Genomic DNA, 20654 nt, shown 5'->3' on the forward strand with positions numbered 1-20654 from the left:
GTTTCCTTATAGGTTCTTCTCTTTGAGTCTTATTTCAGTCTGCCTTTTTAATTTAGAAAAAGTCAGCAGCTTCATATATTTTGCCTCTTTGTTTTTTTCCATTATAGTATTTAAATCACACATGACACTTCTGGATGTTATTTTGTTGTAAAAATTTTGGTAGTAGATTAGTTTTTCAAATGGCAAGCCAAGATTTATTAATGTTTCATACCTTCAACCAATTAAAATGTAGTGTATGATTTTAGAAAACTATGTCCAGTCCCATGCACAAAATATTCTTGTCAGTTCTTGGTTGGTCAAAATTATATCATTTTGTACTCAGTTGTGTATAGTACTCATTAAATTTATTGTTAGTCTTTGATCTTGGAAACCTTGAGAGAGAAAAATTACAAATTGAAAATCAGAATTTCAAGTTATGCTATATATAATATTAGAAAATTATGAAAACATGATGATCATAGGAATTCAGTAAGAGCCCAGAATTCTAGGAGGCTGAAGCAGAATGATCACATGTGTGCCCAGAGCAGGTAGCTCAGCAACTTAATAAGACCCTGTCTCAAAATTTATAACACTTGTAAAAGGGCTGAAGATGTATTTTGGTGTCAAGACCCTGTTTTCAATCTCTAGTACCAGGATTAAAAAAAAAAGTTTGTATTTATAAATTTGTTTTTGTTCCTTTCTCTTTAAAATTAAAAAAGTCACTGAGAAGAAGGAAACACCTCGGGAAGCAAAAATGAAAAAAAAAATCTACTGCTCAGACATATAATTACTTCTAAAAAAATTTTTTTTTGGTACCGTGAATCGAACTCAGGACCTTGCATTTGCCAGGCAGGTGCTTACACCACTGAGCTATATCCCTGGCACTTCTAATAAATTTAATGATGCTTCCAATTCAGGAAACTTCATTGATTCATGCACCAGAAAGCCAAGGATAAACCCTAACAAGGTTTTTATAAATCTTGGATTCTCTTTCATTCCCACCTCCCTTCCTTGACACTTTTCTCTTAGGGCCGGCAGTATTGAAGTGGCCTTTGTAACTATTGGGGGCTACACTAAGTTTGGATTTAGTAGGGTACGTTTAAAGGATTAGCAGTCACACCCATACATGGATGTATCAATGTCAGGTGGTGTGGTGTTGTAATTGCTTCCAGGTATATTCTCACTGTTCCTTCTGTTCATTCATCTAGTACTTATCATCAACACTGATGCAAAGATGTACCCAGAAAAAGATGTGTTTATTTAAATAATTATAAAAGAAATGATGCACTATTTTTGCTGTAATTTGGGAAGAAATTTGGAACTTTCTACTTGAAACAGATGAAAAACTCAGACTTCACCTCTGGCAGTACTTTTAAATTTGTTTATTAAATAACAGAGAAAAATTAGAAAAAAAACTAATGGGCTATCAAATAAATGCAATAAAGATTGATAACATCAATAGAAGTTATTTTGTTGTCAAAACCAATTTGTTAAAACAAATTTAAGATCAGACCAATGTTATATCAATGGTTTTAGTTAAGCAAATATTTTAATTGAAGTTATTAATGGCTGTTATTTAGTAATTCAATTAACTGAGCACTATGACGTTTGAGTTCATCAAAAAATGATGTCAGTCTTTGATGACTTGATGTAAAGTGTCAATACCAAAGAAGTAAGCATATAACTTGAAAGAGGATATTAACACCGGCATGCTGATTTTGTCTTTCCAAAATAAATTTTTAAATAAGACTAATTCATACCTTTATGCCACTTTGTAAATAATCTCACCAGAGCCAATTCAAGTACCTAAACTGAACTCAAAAGTAAAGAAGGGATGCAGACAATCATCTCTTACAAGTAAAAGAGATGGGCCAGGGCTATAGCTGAGCAGCACAAACACCTGCCTGGTAAGCTCAAGGTCCTAAGTTCGATTCCTGGTACAAAAAAAAAAAAAAACAAAAAAACAAACAAACAAAATCAAGTAAAAGGAATTTCCAACTCACCTATCACTGTATTATGAAGATATCAACTTTGTGGTTCATAAGGATTTCCCATTAATATTTGAAAGCAGTCACTGCCCAAGGAAATTTGAAATATCTTCAAAATCTGCAGTTCACATGTGAAAGAGAAAAGTCTGCATGAATCTGACAACAGTCCTAATGATACATATGGCATTAGTGATACTGAGTTGTGGCACTGAAAAATACTTTTAAATATACTGATATAAAGTATAACCAATATTAATAGAGTGAATATTAAATGTTTATTCTTCCCCAAAAGATACTGTATTAAAAAGTAGTAGTGAAGAGATCAAAGAAAATACATGTAGAAAAATGTAAAGAAGATTTTTAAGATGAATCAGGCAATTAATATAAACATATTATTCTTTTATTAATTGCCAATGTTATAGGCAGCTGAGTTAGACAGAAATATTATAGGCAGTCAGATAGGGCCAGGCCCTCGAAGAAGCCAACATGAAAGACAGGATAAGGTACCTGTGGGCCAGACCTCAAGACAAAAGGACTAAACAAATGCACCCACATACCTCCCTAGGGATGGACCTCAGGGATTGATATTCTAAATAGGTAGCAATCACCTTGAAGAGTCATTGACCCAACCCCTTACAGGAAAAGCCCCTGTTCTGTGTTCATGCCCCCTTGATACATGACTCACTTCCCTACTTGATTCCAATTTAATCAATTTTATCTGAACAATTCTTATAGGTGGACCATAGTTTTGTCCATTTTCCCCTACCTTGGACCCACCTCACCTCATGGTTTTGCTCTATAAAAGTCCCTAGAAAATACAGAGTCTTGGGTAACACACTCAGGCCTGCTTCTGTCCCTCTCTTGGATAGAAGCTTTCTTTCCCTCAATAAATATATTCTGCTCTTAACCTGCATTGTTCCCAAAATTCATTCTTTGATTTTAGAGAATGTGAACTTGTCCCAGATATTGTTCAGGTTGGGAGTTTTTACTTTCCTGTTTCATCATGTGTACCCTGCTTAGTTCAGAGCCTACTTGTTTATAACTTGCAACTTCTTTCCTGGTTCTCAATAAATTTTCTTTGTCTTAAAATTTTTATTCATAGTTTGATTCTTGTTCTTAACGAAGATACTCGAAATATCACTTTTAAAACCCACAGATCCTAGATGCCCTGATCTAGCAACAATTTCCCAACCATTAACTCACAATTCATCTTAGACCCAGCTTAAAATTCAGAAGCTATATATCTGTATAGTTTTGTTGTCTCATAAAAGATGAAATTTGATGAATAATTTTTAGGAATCCCATTCACAAATAAGCTGAAGTTTTTCGTAATTCACTACTTACAAATTTTATTTTTGCAAAGTCAATTGTTGATTCTAGTATTATTTCTTTATTCTGAAAATCAGGTTGACAGTTGCTTTCGTAGGCCTTCCGAGATAAATGTTTTCACAAATGAAGTTAAGTGATATATGTGTAACATTTTTGTAGTTCAAAAAGATACATATTTCTGAGCTTAATTTTACTTTTATTTTTAATAATTAGGGGATATGTTGTGACCTTATGGTGAATTTCAACAGAATGAATCTGAAATTTTCTAAATTTCTACAAATATATTGGCAATACTACTTAACTCTAATGAAATGATCTATTCAAATTGTTTTGTGAAGTCACAATTTTTAAAATTAAAATGCATGTAAAAATAGAATCTAAAGAACACAGGGGCTTTTTATGGAAGGTAATGCTGTAAGACTTCAGGATAAGGCCTTCCCCAAACACATTGGAATTTCCATTACAATCAATTTCCAAAATAGTAGTTCATGCATCTTCAAGGAGAAGTAAGGAGCAAGAATCTTCCAGATTCTCAGAAATTTTATGACAATGAACAATTAAGAATCCATATTTCTTTGAAATCAAGATCATTTCCAAAATTTGACAGTTCATGGTTTTATTTTACTGAGTTCCATTAATTCATTAATATCATTGACTTTATCATAATTTGCTTTCTTTTTCATGCTGATCACTAACACTCTTTGTGGATTACCGACATTTTGCTGCTTCAGTGACTGAGGACAAAGTGCATTCTAAAATTATTACTTTACAAGACATAGCATGCCTTTATTTATGACCAGCTGGCTCCTGGATTGTGACCTTAAGTCAAATCAATATACACCTTGAAGCTTCTTTTGCTCTAGCTCTCTGGTACTGTCTCTGGAATATATGGATAGAACAATGAAGTAGATAATTTCTAATAGATAAAGAAATAAATCTGCCCATACATAGATCTATAATTTAGCACATGAAAAATGTATTTTGCCATCATTAAAATAATATAAAGGATATTTCTACTTGCAGAAAAGATTTAAGTAAAAGAAACCTTAGGATATAAAAGTGTTGCATATAAAAATTACTGCAAAAATATGTCAAAATCTTAAGTCAATATCTCTCTGTACTTCCCCCTAGGTATATTATAATGCTAATTATTAATAAATTTGTATTACATTTTTAGGCAGTTAAAACAATGTTTTGTAAAGCAATCTTTTAACTATAATTTTATGATAATCATTAGTTCATATTTGAGGGTGTCCAACTTATACAAAGTTTATTAAGTCTGTAAGGGTATGGCATGGAAATTGCAGAGAATTTGAACTAACTACAAAGTTAGAAGTAACAGTCCCCAAGACTACCCCACTTCTGATACTGACTGCAAATTCTGAGACCCCCAAACCTCTTTTACATTTGCTAATTCATTGTATGGACTCATAGAACTCATGAAAAAGTACTGTGCTTAATGCTGTGGTTTATTATATGGGATAGGCACAGATTAATAATCAGCCAAAAGAAGAAGTGCAAAAAGTAAAAGGCCAGGAGATATCAGACACATGTACATTCTACTTTTCTCTCCTCATGGAATCAGGATGTTTTCCCTTTCCAGCATAAATGTACAACACACACTCATGGTATTGCTAAGCAGTAAAAGTTATCCTCTTCCAAAATCCCTTTTCTAATATAATTATCTTGGGTACTAGAATTTCACTATAGGAACTCTGAGGGCACATAATTACACTGAAGCCATAATAACAAAACACTTTTTAAAAACTATTAAAATTCTGTCCTTTATCAATTGGAAATAGTGACTTCATAATTAAGGGACTATTTGGCCTAAGTATTAAGGTTGATTTCTCAATTTTATAAAGACAATATGCTGTTCAGTGGATAAAGGGCTCATGTTCATTTAACATACAATATGCATTAAATTTGAAATAGAGGTAGATATTATAGTATAAATGACTAAATAATCTCAATATTTAAATATTCGCTTCATGCGTTTGTGTAAACTCTCTCTCAACATATACAAAACTACATATTATTAACAAAAATCCTGGATGGTAAGAGAATAACCACATTGTTATTTTCATTATCCCTTTAAAATGTATGGATTTGGATATATAGGACGAGAGACAAAAACATTCATTAACCCTAGATCAGTGTATCTCAAATTTTCAAATTGTACTGTCATGGTTTGGGGTTTATTTTGCAAGGGGAACAATATAATACAGGACACATATTTTATCAGATTAGTTATAATAATCATCCAAAGAATCATATACAAGAAAGTACAGGAAATCTGTTCATACACTAAGACCAAGGAATCTAGCCAAGGGCCTGGATCCCACAGAAATGTCTTGCATGAGTCCAGGTAAAGACCTAGAGCTCATAACAGTGCCTCTCTTGAGTCCAGCTGGAGGAACCCATGACAATATCTCAAGCAGGCCTATTTCATGGATCTGTGCTGGCAAGGCCCAAAGGTCAGTGATGAAATCTAGAAAGTCTGTGCCAGTGGGATGAAGGATCTCTGCTATCAGGCTGAGAGATGTACACTAGTCAGGAAGCCACACTCAAAGGAAGAACCAGCACTCCTCTGAAAAGTACCACAGGCATCCTCAGCAACAGTGAGGTCCCGAGCTCCTCTGATGATCAAGGTGGCTGAGTTCCCATCAAGAAAGCCAACACAGCAAGCTTCTCCAGGAGACTGGCAGTGCACCATCTTCCCCACTGGAACCAGGAAGTGATGCTCAGAGTGAGGACCAGAGCTCCCCTAAAGTGAATTGAAGCTATTCTCAGTGCCAACGAGGTCCCCAGCTCCTTGGAGGATGAAAGCATCCAAGTTCATCAGGAAAGCCAGAATGATGAGCTCCTCCAAAAGAACCAACTTCTCTTTACAGCTTCTTCCAGCTTCCAACAGTTTTCTCTCAGCTCCCAACAGTCTCTCTCAGCTCCCAGCAGCCTCTCTCAGCTGGGGGTGATAAGTTGACATGGACCCAGTATTTTTATAGAGAAAAATGCATTAAAATGTAGGTATATATTATTGCATTGATTCAGATAAGGTTTGTTACATGTGCCAGCATAACTATTGTATTAATCAGCTTTCCCATTGCTGGACACATATTTTGTTGGGGGAGAGTACCAGGAATTGAACTCAAGACCTCATGCTTTCCAGGGAGGTGCTATGCCACTGAGTTAAATCCTTGGCCCATTATTCCTGGATATAATACTTGCACTCACAATTTATAGAAGGAATTTGGCACATGTTTTAAGAGGAATTCAATCCATGATCAGCTGACTCTAGGGCAGAAACAACACACAGGAAGACGGTGGTGCAGCAAATCTGCTTAGTTTATGATGGTTAGGAAGTACCGCAGGGGAGCAGTGCCAGAGAGGAAGGGGCAAGGGACCAGACAGAGACCCCAGGGCCATGTACCATGACTCACCTAGACACACTTTAGAAGTGTGTGCCCCCATTCCTCATGGTAGATCTCAGGGCCAACTAAGTTGATACTCTAGCCTTATCACAATTATAGAATTTTCTAAGTATCTATAATCATAAAACTACTCATAAATTTTTTACTACATAAAACTAAATAATAGCTCGTACATTTTGTAAAATAAAATCTGAGCAAGTAAGAATTCACAAGGTGGTAACTGGGGATGTAGCTCATTGGTAGAGTGCCTGCCTAGCATGCACGACACCTGGGTTCCAACCCCAGTACTGGAAAAAAAATTACAATGGAAAAATTAATCAAATTGAAATGACTCGTGTGCTATCTCTCTCATTTAATCGTGTACTTTTTCCCCTCAAACTTTCTGGAAAGATGCAAAAATCATTAATTTTGAAGGATTTATTCTGTACTACCAACGTAGTACACAGGTAACTATGGATATTCATTTTTTATATTTTTGAAAAAAGATTCTTACAAGGAGAATAAATGTAATATATAGCACACATCATTGAAAAAAGATGGATTAGGCCACTGGGAATAAACAGTTAAAACTGTCTGACAACATTTCTGTTCAGAAAATGTACATATGTCAAATAGGTAAGGAAGCTTTTGTGAATTAAGAATGGGAGGTACAGGCAGCGGGAGCACCCATTAGCCATGACAATAGGCACAACTGGCTGACTTTGAAGACAGACCAGTAACTCCCATTAACCACTAGGAACATATGGTTATATTAGTCACCTTGACTCTCAAAAATATTGAAATTACCATTCCCAGTATGAAGTACTGAGACATGTAGATGAAAATGGCTGTTATTCATCAATCAAGCCTTCACACCTCACTGAGAAGGCAAGTAGGAAAATGATGTGCAAATCATGGTATACTGTCAAACAGCAAATGATGGAACACTATATAAAGACAGAGTAATCAACAATGCAGAAGCCCCCTGCAGCAGAAGAGGGTATCCAGAGTGTGTACCATTTAATACATTAGAGGCCAGTGCATATCCTTTGAGAATAAAGCCAGGGTTGGCTCACTGTGAAACATTCAAAATGTGGTACCAAAAAAGGAAAGTGCTGCATTATACAGATACATGGAACTCTTCTTTTCCAAATATATTTCTCTAAGTGTCCAGTGCTAATTCTAAGTACATGAAGACTGACTTGATGTGCAGCTAAGCAGTATGTATACAATAGAGCAAGCCTCTTACTTAAAGGTAGCTAAGTAGAACAGAGACATGGAGGAAAACTTTCAAAGGCAAAGCTAAAATCATGAAATCTAAACATGCATGACTGCCTGCTTTCTAAAGACAATGAGAAAATGATCTCTCCATGCCCATCCTCAATTTAGTATTCCAAGATACTAAATGGCTAGCATTAACCAAAGCTTTCATATTTTCTTATGTTTGCACAACCAGATGTTAGTGTGTTGCAGCCACTTGTCTGGCTAGCACTGGCTCAGGGAAGCAGATTGTGTTCATCCTTCCCCATGTTTTTATTCAGTAAAATCACATTACATTGTGAAACTGATGATGGAGAAAGTATTTCTATCACTTCTTAGTAAACACTATAAATCTCCCCATCTCCAAAACTCCACCATGAACAGATTAGTAAATATCAAACACCACTGCACCACCATACTGACTACTCACTGTGCAATGGATCACACAATTTGCAAAAGAAAAGGGACAGAACGGTGACCAAACAGGCATAAGTCATTTTTCTCATATATTTTATTTTACTTTTTGGTAATGGGAATTGAACTCACGACCTTGTACTTGCCAGGCAGGCGCTGTGCTGCTGAGCTATATCCCTGGCCCTTTCTCATATATTTTAAAGGTTTCGTGTAGTTGTCCTGTGCTTCTTTCTTACTTTGTTTTTCACCTCCACTTTTACATTTTCTACCCATTTTTAAGCCATTTCTATTTTTCATTGTGTTAGTGTCTCCTGTTCCTAAACTTATGTTTACATTTATCAAAGTAACAAATTTATCAAATAAGAAAAAAGTTGAATAATTTTTCCCTATGGCTCATCTTCTCAACTGTATTTTAAGCTATTTCTAAGACAGCTTTTACATTTTGGGGCTCAAGTTTTGCCTAGCATGATGCACAGAATAGGGAGGCAAATGAACAATTAAAATCTTGGAATTTAGAGAAATGCTTTTAACATTTAAATTTAATATTTAAATATCTTGATTTAGTATGTTTCCCATCTTAATATTTATGAGGTTATAAAGAGGAGTATAAATGGAAGATCCCAGTATGGCTCTCACCCTCTTTCCACCCTCTGAATCGATCCTATAACTAAGGAGGCCTCATGCATGAGCTTAGTAATGTAATCAACCCTTTGACTTTGCCTGACATTGAGGGATTTTGCAGGACCCAGTCTTTCAAATGCTGAACTGGTACAGTCCCAGGCAAACCAGGATTGTTTTCCCCTGAATTAAACAAAAAGCTTATGCTGACAGAATCGGGTAGTATCACAGTGTCTTCTGGTCAGAGAATTCTAGGGTCTTGGATCTACACAGGCAAGAATGAGTGCATGATGGCACATGAACTCCAATAGGAGATCTTCCTCTGATCCTGCAGACTCCTTTCCCCTGGATGGATTGTGGGCATGTAGTAGTAAATAAATGTAGAAATGTACTTTATAATATAAAAATATATTAAAGCATTTTCAATTTCCCATTTCTGCCTTCCAATATCACACAGACCACCTTTCTCACCTCTGTGCATCTCACTTTGGTCTGGTCTGGTCTGGTCTGGTAGCCATACCATATTCAGAGGAATAAAAGCTGTGTATAGTTCTTTAGTAGCCTGTATTAAAAGACCAGAATCCCAAACTCATTAAAGTGGGATTGAGGTGATCTAGGTTCTTCTCAACCATACACCATGCACTCTGGGCTCACATTATGCCATTCACCTCAATCACAGTCACACTGGCTTTGCTTTAGTTCTGTATTCCATGTTCTTGCCTGCTCTATTTTGTAAAATTACATTATTTAAATCCTCTCCTAGCGTGTAAGCACAGTAGGACTACATAGTACTTGCTGCTTTTTTTTTCATATTCAGGGACAAAGTATACAGGAATTGTATATGAAAATTTAGAAAGAAAAAATGAAGGAAAGGGAAGAAAATGTCTAACTAACGTAGGAAAGTTCTCCACACTGAGCGCTTTTATTTTCTTAACCTAATTTGGATATTGCGTAAAATTCTACTCCTTTAACTGCAAGAAGTATTTTGTAACAACTGTTTCTCTTCTCTGTTAGGAAAACCATTCACACAATGTATTCATTTTGGAAGAATTTTGTAACCACAATATGAGCGACTTGTGAAGAAACAGAGAAACTGAAAAATGCAAGTAGTGTTTGTAAATTATTCATACATTCTCTTTTCTCTTCTCTTTCCCTACCTCCTGATCTAGTTCCTATTATTACAAAATCTAATATTAGAAGGAAAACGAAGAGGATTAAACTAAGGTGTAAAAGATTACCAAAAAATAAAGACTTGTATACAATTTGTAGCAGCTTTAACGTTTGAAAATGCAAAGTTTTAAATTAAAAAAAAAATTAGCTAGTATGTCAATCAATTTTGTGGATAACATTTGATAATAACATCATTCAGGTCAAATACATAAGTTTATGTTTATGAAACAATTATCAACCAATATGTACAACAGATACCTTCTCCTTATTCCCCCCTCCGCTATTTTTATTGAGAATGTCACCACAGTGCCAAACAATTGCTTTAGGCAAGGAAGGTGGTCACCTTCTGTCCAAGAAACTGACCCACCCACATACACTGACAATGAATTACTGGGGCTGGAAAAGTGAATTATTTAGCTACACTGGAGAGAGAGTATATAGAATTCGAGGGGATGTTTTTACAGTGTAGAACATTTTTTCCATACGTCAAACCCAAAGGTGAGCGTCCTAAGCTCAAGATGGGCAGCAAGAAATAGCTTCTGTGACCTTGTAGAGAGCTCATATGACGGGCAGCAAGAAATGTCTCCTATGACTTTACAGAGGGGTCATATTCCTCAGCCAGTGACTGTAGCAGCCTTCACCGGTCTCCATTTTTGCCACACCTGGTTGCGCAGGCGCAGAGCGTCCCTCTGGGTACGATGCGGAAGGCGCGTCTTCCGGGGATCTCCAGATCTATCATTTCTGCAAAGAGTGATGGGTAACGGATATAAAGTGCGGTTTGCGCAGGCGCGCCCCTCAGACGTTTGGCTGAGGTTCCGGTCGCTACTATGGGTCGCCGTCCTGCTCGCTGTTACCGTTACTGTAAGAACAAGCCGTACCCGAAGTCCCGCTTCTGCCGAGGGGTCCCGAATGCGAAGATTCACATCTTTGACCTGGGTCGGAAGAAGGCAAAAGTGGACGAATTCCCACTGTGCGCCCACATGGTGTCGGGTGAATATGAGCAGCTCTCCTCCGAAGCCCTGGAGGCCGCCCGTATCTGTGCCAACAAGTACATGGTGAAAACGTGCGGCAAAGATGGCTTCCACATCCGGGTACGGCTCCATCCCTTCCACGTCATCCGCATCAACAAGATGTTGTCGTGTGCGGGAGCTGACAGGCTGCAGACGGGCATGCGCGGCGCCTTTGGGAAACCCCAGGGTACTGTAGCCAGGGTCCATATTGGCCAGGTCATCATGTCCATCCGCACCAAGGTGCTGAACAAGAAGCACGTGATCGAAGCCTTGCGCAGGGCCAAATTCAAGTTCCCTGGACGCCAGAAAATCCATATCTCCAAGAAGTGGGGCTTTACCAAGTATAATGCTGATCAATTCGAAGAACAGATGGCTATGAAGCGCCTCCTCCCTGATGGTTGCGGAGTCAAGTACGTCCCCAGTCGTGGCTGTTTGGACAAGTGGCGGGCACTGTGCTCCTGAAGGCTTCTCTGGACCACGGTTCTCTGGACCACGGTTCCCTGGACCCTCAGTGGGACTTAAGTTTGACAATAAATTCTCCTCGCTGGCAAAAAACACCAAAAAAACAAAAAAAAAAATTGTAAAAAAAAATTGGTAAAAAATAGTTACCCAATTTTAGATTGTAGAATGCTGGAGAAATAATATTTATGTTAATACAACATGTTTTAATGGAGAATACTTGCTTAAAGAGAAATTTGTGTGCCATTTATAGAAAGCTATTCTAATCCAAACACTGTAACTGTATGAGAATATTTAAAGATGTGCTGTTTTGTTTGTAGTAAAGTTATAAATTATAGAAATATTTGTAGTACAGTCAAATTATAATAGTTCTCATTTTGGATTAAAAATAGCCAGAGAAAACTCAAGAGTTGTGTGAAAAATTCTTATTGCATATAGAAAGCTAAAAGGTAAGGATGAAAATAGTGGTAGGCATTAGTGATAATTCGGCTACAACTTCTAAAACTGGTCTTATTTCTGAATTTGATTGCTTATGTTTTCCTATAAATTTCTGTACATTAGTTTTAGAATTAACTATCACTTTTGATTATCAGCCTCAAGACAGTTGAGTATACCAAAAAAAGCTTTTCCACACAAGCCTTACATTATCTTACACTCAAGAGACAGTAGTCCAATCTTTTCTTCATCACCAAAAGGTCATAGGTGACAACAACGTTCATGTTGCTTGTATTTAGGCCTCCGTAGAATCAACAGAAGAAAGAAAATGACACTTAATCAGCTATCTGTGCCCTAAGAGAACCCTAGAGAGACTTTACTATCTGTAGTTTGTCCTACATTACAGTTGCATTGATCATAAAGGTGATTTTTGTTTATTTTAGAAACTACACGAATTCCCTGGGTCTGTACTTTTCTTTTTTTTTTCCCTGTTACTGTTTTTCTTGTTTTTTAAGTTGATTTAGTCTTCTGGATCTCAAATCTTGCAAGCAGTACCTTTGGTTTTCTTATGGGAGCCATTTATCTTTAGAATCAACACATTTAATGAAAGCAAGGAAGGAGTAGAAAACATGGAAACTTGCTGTTTAAGTAGTTTCCATTTACTTAAAGTCCTTTGTCAGTCCTAACAGATTACTTCTGGCTTGATAATTCTTTAAGATCCTCCTGTGAGATATTTTCTGTTTGTGTATTTTTAAACTAGGTTGCTATTGTAAGCAACAACGTTTGACATGTGACAAATAAACTTGAGAAAGATAACTCTAAATAAATACTGAATAACTTGAATATATTGCCAGGGCTCTTCAACCTGAGAAGCACTTTCCATGGTGTGTTTTTGAACATTCCTCAAATTGCCTAGGAAATGAAGTCATATCCAATTAGCAAATGAAGGTGATAAGATCTGTCAAGTCTTGTTTTTATCTTACTATACTGTCTCCCAAAGGAAAAAAAAGCTTTCAAAAACCCACAGTGCAAAAATAAGCACAAAACAAGCAGTTAGTGCATCTAGCTTTGAAAATATTTTCGTTTTTTTAAATTTTATTTCCTTTTCTATTTTTTATTTTTTTTAAATTTATTTTAAAAATAAAAGAAGGAAAACATAGTAACAAACATATCCATTTACAAAATAGCATAAAAACAGTATAAACAATACAGAGTTACAAAGTTGTAGGAAATTAACAATGGTTGTTGTATTACGTATTGATCTTCAAATTGGTTCCTCAGGAAAACAGAGACATGCAGGATTGATCAAACAAGTAATCATTAACTGTTCCTTTCAGTAAAGCAATAGAAGACAGTAGTATAACTATGTTAGCTATCCCGTATATGCATACTTACATAATTTCCCCTTCTTTCCCTTCTCTTTTCCCATACCTCAGTTGCCCTTTACTTTTGAGCATTTTCCTTTTGTTTCATAATGTCTATCATATCCTAGTTTTTATTCACTCTTTCAAGTTCTTACACTAGTGAGACAATACCTTGCTTACACATGCAGGTCTGATTTATTTCACTTATGAATAGTCTCTAGTTGTGACCATTTACCTATAAAAGCCTCGTAGCACTCCACCTGTGAGCTATAGCCCAAACTCTCTTCTCATATATATATATATTTATATATACATATATATGAATCAATTTCTCAGAACAAGATAATTCATAGTTTAATCCAGTATACACAGTGAGTGCATAGTTGTTTGAGTGATTTTGAGAACACACAAAAAAAGAGTGAATAATTAAGCTAGAAAATATTTTCAATCTGTTGCATATATATGAAAAGAGAGTTAGAGATATAGCTCATGGACTGAATCCATGTTGGGTCTCCAGCATCACAAAACAAAAGAATGATTAAAAAAAAAAACAGAGGAATAAAACCTCCAGTTTGCATTATAAAGAATTATTTATAAATCTTACTTTCTTTAATGTTGGTAGAAATATATTTTCACTTTAAAAAAAATCTTACAATGGTTTCCAATGCCGTGATTTTATTATCCACATTCTCTGATTTTAGTTAATCACCTTATTTAAAAAGTGATAAGACAACATGAAAGAAAATTTAATCATATTTTTGGATAGCTCATCATTATCTTAAAATTTCCATTCAAAACAAAAAATTTAATATGGATGGAAATAAAATGGAAAATGTAATTCATAAATTCTATTCATACACTATTCATGCAAAAAAGAGAACGGTTTGTCTATTTGAAATAAACAGATGAATACTGTTAACTAAATTTAAGGAAATATTGCCCAGTACAAAATTTGAATTAGACTGAGTCTCCAGGTTTTATGAGGAATTCTTAACTAAAGATGAAAAAGGATTATGCACTGTACTGTTAGTTTCAAAATTCATTTCATAAATGATTTTTATATAATACACCATTTCTACTTCATCAAAACATGGTATTAAGCATATTTAGGTTGGCATATTTATTCTGTAGAAATATATAAAATAAATGATAGATACAGATAGATGATAGATAGATAGTAGATAGGCATATGTATTTTTCATAAATATATATCTCATCCCTTGCATGAATTGGTTGCAACTACCACTGCAAGAATTTTTTTGTGTGTCTTTTGAGATAGGGTCTCTCTATGCAGTTCAGGTTGGACTTGAACTCACTTTGTAGCCCAGGCTGTCCTTGTACTCACAACAATCCTCCTGCCTTAGCCTCCCAAGTGCTAGGATTACAGGCTTGGGCCACCATGCCCTACTTCATTGCAAGAAATTTTGTTTCCTTATGTTGCCAACTCTGTATAATTCAAATTGAGCATTCTGGTTCTGCCACTACTGCTAGAAACATTGAGCTAAGACATTTAATCTCAAACTTCATCTGCCACTACCTTTGTACAGTTTTTGTGTGCTTGTAGGATAGAATAATGAATTCATTAAAATATTCCGTCTTTAAAAAGCAAGTAATGTATAAAATAATGAGTAAAGTAAAAAATGAAAATTAAACCTTCAATTATGATTCTAAATGAGGTTATTGTCATAATAGTGGATAGGGAGGGAAGTTTTGGTGTCAGGATGATTGGATTTGCACATCAGCTCCTTCATTTACTTGGACAGATTTCTTAATGTCATTACCCCTTAGTTTTGTCCTTTATAATAGGACTGACACTTTAATTATGGGGATTTTTAAGGATTAAATGAGATTATACATTAAGAAAGGGGTATCATTGTGCTTTGCATGTATTAAGTACATAAAGTTCAGGGCAACTTGTTAATATTGATGTAATTACATTTGTTCCTACCTCACTGCTGCTGAATTCCAAATTTTTAACCCTTCTATCTCTGTTTTTTAATTATTTATGGCCTTAATATTCTGTGTTGAAACTATAATTACTCCTACTTAAGTATATCTGATGTCTAGATTTAGTTGAGTTCATTATTGTATTTAATTTTTTTTAATCCTTAGTTTGTTGAGTTCATTATTGTATTTAATTTTTTTTAATCCTTAGTTTTGTATTTTCTATTTTTGTGTCATTTTATTTGTTGTGATCTATTTTGGAATTTCTTTTGAAGAAAATTTAATTAGTATTATTTGCATGTGTTTCAACTATGAGGTTTGCCTTATTCCTCACAATTGTACTTTTAAAAATCTTTTTTACTCACATTTTTTATTCAGTATTTTCATTTTACAAAAGTATAGGTATCTAACTGTTTTGCCATTATTACCATACCTCTTGCATGTGGTATAAATTGTTGTTTACAGGCCTTATGTTTAGTCTGAAAGTTGGGCATGAATTTCTCTTTTTAACCTTTCACAAAATTTTTATCTTTGTTAATGTTATCTAGCCTTCTGTCTGAGTACAGAAGTGTAAGTCTAGATATTGCTATCTGTCTGCTTGCCAATGGCCTAAGGATGAAAAGATAGATAACAGACTCTGCAGGGATAGTGTATTAGTCAACTTTATTGTTTCTGGACATAATTTGGATAACAGACAACTTAAAAGAAGAGAGGTTTCATTTGGTTCAAGTTTTAAATGGATTCAGTCCATGTTTACCTAGCTCCAACACAGGCGCATTATGGGGGAAGGGCCTGGCAAACCAAAGTTGTTTAGTTCTTGGAAGCTGAGAAGTTGACCAAGGCAACAGTGCCAGGTAAGAAGGGGTGGAGGACAAGACTACACCTCCATGACCCACCCAGACAATCCTACAAATCTCTTGGTTAAATTGCAAATCCATGTTGACACTTCACTCTGTCACATCCCACCTCTTATCTACTTTGTATCCAAACATATTAAACTCCACATAATCTCCAAATAAGATAGTACCAAGTGCATAATTTCTGCCTAACACAACTATCCTGCGTACAACTGAAAATCCAACAATCCCTTTCTCAGTGTCTCAAAGTTCCCAACCTTTTTTCAAAAACCCAATTCCAAGTCTCTTCTGAGACTCAAGGCAAATTCTTAGCTATAAATCTCTCTGAAAATTTTTAAAATTATATAGTGCCAAAGTGTAATGGCAAAGGGTAAACATTCCCATTCCAAAAAAAGGAGAAACTATGGGATAGAAAAGAATAGGACAAAAGTAAGAATTGAACAGCACAAATATTCAGTCCTGTGTCACCATATCTGTCATCTGGGCCTCATGGTGGAGCGATATGAGTTTCAAGGGGTTGAGGGGTTCCACTCTTTTGGTCTTGTTAGTTGCAGCAGCCCACATGTCCTTTCTTGAGCTGGTGCCAACCACAGCTGTACATGTTCCACATCTTCTGCAAGGGCTCCAGATTATTGACATATCCAACTTCCTGGTGTCTCCATTGACCTTTGGCTTTGTTGCAATGCACACTTTCCACTTGGACTGCTTGCCTGTGTTCCCGGGCTTCTCTTCCAAATTTGAGTGGAAATCTCTACAATTTCACCACTTTTGCATTCTGCACACATGACTAACTAGCATCACATGGGCACTGTCAAGGGCTACTATGACCAAGAGTAGTAGCTGGTCCCCTTTCGACCTTGGTTGCAGCAATCTTTGAGTGCCTGTGTGGCTAAGTATAGCAAAATGAGTTCTGGTTGACCTAGTATAGTCTTGATGGTGGATTCCAGGAACTGTCTTCTCACATAAAAAGGATAAAACTTTCCACAGCTGAGCCTGTGATAAATGAGATCTTCATAACTCCTGGGATTTGCTCAAGACACCATTCCTCAAATTCCTGTACAAAGTGTGTAATTTCTTTATAGTAGTATAAATCTCTTCAGTAGCCATACCTCATTTGGTCTAAATTTTATATATGGGTCTTTCAGGCCAAAATTTAAATTTTTTCATATTTTTCTGCTTTGCCTTTTCTTGCCAATTCTTACCATAAATCTAGCTAAAAGCAGCCAACAGTACCCATGCCAGAGCCTCTTGTGGGCTACTTTGAAAGTGTATCCACCAGATTATTTTACTGCCCTTAATCTCCAGTCAAGTCTCATAACATGGGCAAAATTTGAATAAATTTTCTGCCAAAGGATAGCACAAATGACCTGTACAAATGCCAATGGAATCCTTATTCCAAAAGGAAAATTTTTTGATTCTACTTTTTACTGCTTCATTGCTATTAGCATTTTGATCTTTTGAGCTCTCACCAGACTCATCCATCTGGCTCTGCTTACAACATCCTAATGTTTCTTTAGCTTGTGTATCCAAAGCTTCCTAAACTCCTCAAGCTTCTGAACCGCATCATCCACTACAGTCACAGCAACAGGGTTACTTCTGTAGTACACATTTTATGAACTAGTTAGTTTTCGTATTACTGAACACAATAATTTACATCCACAACTTAAAGAGGGAGATGTTAGCTCCTTTTTTAAAAAAAGGATTCAACCTATGGCCAGCTAGATCCAAGGAAGATACATCATGGTGAAAAGACCTGTTGGAGAAAAGCTCCTTAGATGGCTGAGAAGCAGAAGAAGGGAAGAGTACCATGTAAGTTTGTGACCATATATAGACCCCCAGACTATGCTCCCTGACAAATCCTGATACAACTACAAGAATACTCCACCATTTTCCCATAGCAAATCTCAGCCAATCAAGTTAACTAAACTCTAATTAACACAGTGAAGAATAGTATATACCTTTTGATGGATTCCAGGTTCTGATTCTTCTTCTGAGTTTCCATTATACATATTATACTAACACCATTTCCACTCAGCCATGTGTAAGCCACAGTCCCAGTTGTAGTACATTTCTTTTCCTTGACCTGCTTTGGAAAATACTGAGCCCAGTTGCTGAATAGCTTTGACACTGGTTAGATTTCCGCTAGTTAGATTTCCACTAGGATCTCCTGCAATTTTTACTTGTATATAAATGTATGCTGAGTACATTTCTCCCCATAATAGGAAATTATTGGGACACTTATTTGTTTCATTTGATTTTCAAGAATTATTGCAAATGCTTGGGCTGTTTTGGAAATGTAACTTCTATAAGTGTTCTTTACATAATGGACTATTTCCCTACCCTTCATAATATGGCATTACACTAAGTATATTTTGTCATATATCTTTAATTAAGAAAATTCTTTCTGGAGTGCTATATAGAAATACTGTATTTTAAAGTCATTGTTACTCTTAAGTTCAGGATATACATAAATCATCTTTTCCTCACCTGCTTTTGGTAATATTTCTTTTACTGTGTTTTTTTTTTAAATTTTATACTGGGAAAGTATATAGTGGGTGGGAGAGGATGGCCCATCCTTAAGGAGATAATGGGAAATATCAAATGGTTGTCACTGATAATACCAAGCCTCCTTTCATTCCTTAAGGAAGTATGGAAAATTAGCGTTTTTAAATTTGTGGACCCCAACACCACATAATTCGTTATATAAATTAAAAAGATTTTTTAGATCAGGAGGTATTTTTGTGCTCCAAATATTTTTTTAAAACCAGGGTTATATTTACAGTATAAAATATCATGTTTGGACAACTTGTATTCCTCAAGGATACTATTTATGAAAATTCCCATTGTCCCAAGTTGACTGATAAATAAAAATAAAGAGGTTGTGGAAGAGGATGGCATCTTTTGTAGAAATTCAGTGCTCTTAGGTCAAAAATTATCTCTTCCCCTGCATGTGAGGTGCAGTACATCCATTTGTCAGGATATGGTGATTTTCTTTGCCCAAATGTTATAAATTACTGAGAAGAAAGGCTTATGGCATGTCAGAACTGAGAGCATATCAGGAAACAGGCTCCATCCCCAGTTTCTGAATTTTAAGGTTAAATTTAATTTCCCTTAGGTCATGGGTATTATGGTGCTTTAAAGTGTAGCCACATGGTTAGTCCTCTGCTCCATTCCCTGAGAGTATGGCCTATCAAAGGGGACACATAGAGGCAAGAGTGCATGTGACATTTTCTCCTTGGAGGCCTTTGAAGTAAGAAAATTAAAAAGCCACTGTACCTGAGGCAAATTCTCCTTCATATGTTTCAATGGGGGAGACACAGAGTAATCCAGTGTCCACTAAAGAACAGGCAGATTTCTAGGATTCAGCTTTTGGCCACCAGCTACCTGGGGAACCAAGGGGCAGTTAGTACTACAAAGAGAACAAATGAAAGGAACCTGCCTCCTGTGACTGGGAATCATTTGACCTTCTGTTGCTGATAACCTAACTGAAGAAACAGAATCAGAGGAACATGGGGAGCAGGTAATGTCCCCTTTCTTCTCTAAGTTGCTGAAATCACTAGTCTGGGCTATACTAATGCAACACATGAGAGATTTGAAGAGACTGGGTGACAATTTTAATAACTGACAGTTATGGGGCAAAGTTTAGATATATTTCCAAATGTGTTATTGAAAAACCAATGACCTCAGGGGGGCCCAGTTACAAATAGTCCAGGAAAATAAATTCTGTATGTGCACATTCAAACCTGTTGTAGAAGAATTTTGATGACTATCTTCCATGAACCATATAGTAAATGTCCAAACTACTATACTCAGGAAGATTATTGAAATTTCATCCAGGTATGGTTGTGCATGCCTGTAATCCCAGGACTTGGGAGGCTGAGATAGGAGGATTACCAGGAGTTCAATGCCAGCGTGAGCTCCATAGTGAGTTCAAGGCCAGCCTGACCTGCATAGTGAGAGCCTGTCGAAAGAAAGAAAGAAAGAGAGAAAGAAAGAAAGAAAGAAAGAAAGAAAGAAAGAAAGAAAGAAAGAAAGAAAAATTTCAGTAATGAAATTTCATTCAATTTGAAGAAAGTTCCACACTTCTAAAAATACTCTTAACTGTGATCTTTTTACTTCTCTACCCGTATTTTAAATATGAGCAAATTTTAAATTTCCATCTGTGAAACCCTGTTCATGTGTCTCTAGTAAAATTAAATAAATCAGTAGATAAATATATTGATACAGTTATCCAGCTTCTATATCACGAAGATAAAATATTATAATAAAGTAATATATTTCATGTACTATATCTTATATTTTATGCACCTGTTTTACTGTAAATTAACCATAAACAATGCCAGTACTTTTTTCAGTTTCACTGACAGAGATTTGATTAACAATATGATGGACTTTTAAAATTTATCACAATATTTTT

At 35.8% G+C, this 20654-nt stretch overlaps 1 protein-coding gene across 1 annotated transcript; it reads left to right on the forward strand.

Annotated features, from left to right (window-relative positions):
• Nucleotides 1–10915: 10915 nt before the first annotated feature.
• Rpl10l (ribosomal protein L10-like) lies at nucleotides 10916–11854 on the forward strand. The gene has a single exon (XM_005376851.2). The coding sequence runs from the start codon at nucleotides 10996–10998 to the stop codon at nucleotides 11638–11640; it is 645 nt and encodes a 214-aa protein (XP_005376908.1). The 5' UTR covers nucleotides 10916–10995; the 3' UTR covers nucleotides 11641–11854.
• Nucleotides 11855–20654: the final 8800 nt, after the last annotated feature.

The sequence above is a fragment of the Chinchilla lanigera genome, unplaced genomic scaffold, assembly GCF_000276665.1.
Source record: "Chinchilla lanigera isolate Chin_1 unplaced genomic scaffold, ChiLan1.0 scaffold00008, whole genome shotgun sequence".
Lineage (NCBI taxonomy): Eukaryota > Metazoa > Chordata > Mammalia > Rodentia > Chinchillidae > Chinchilla > Chinchilla lanigera.

What these genes read in the sequence shown, in the direction of transcription:
- Rpl10l (XM_005376851.2), top strand. Translation starts at nt 10,996, where the DNA reads ATGGGTCGCCGTCCTGCTCGCTGTTACCGTTACTGTAAGAACAAGCCG.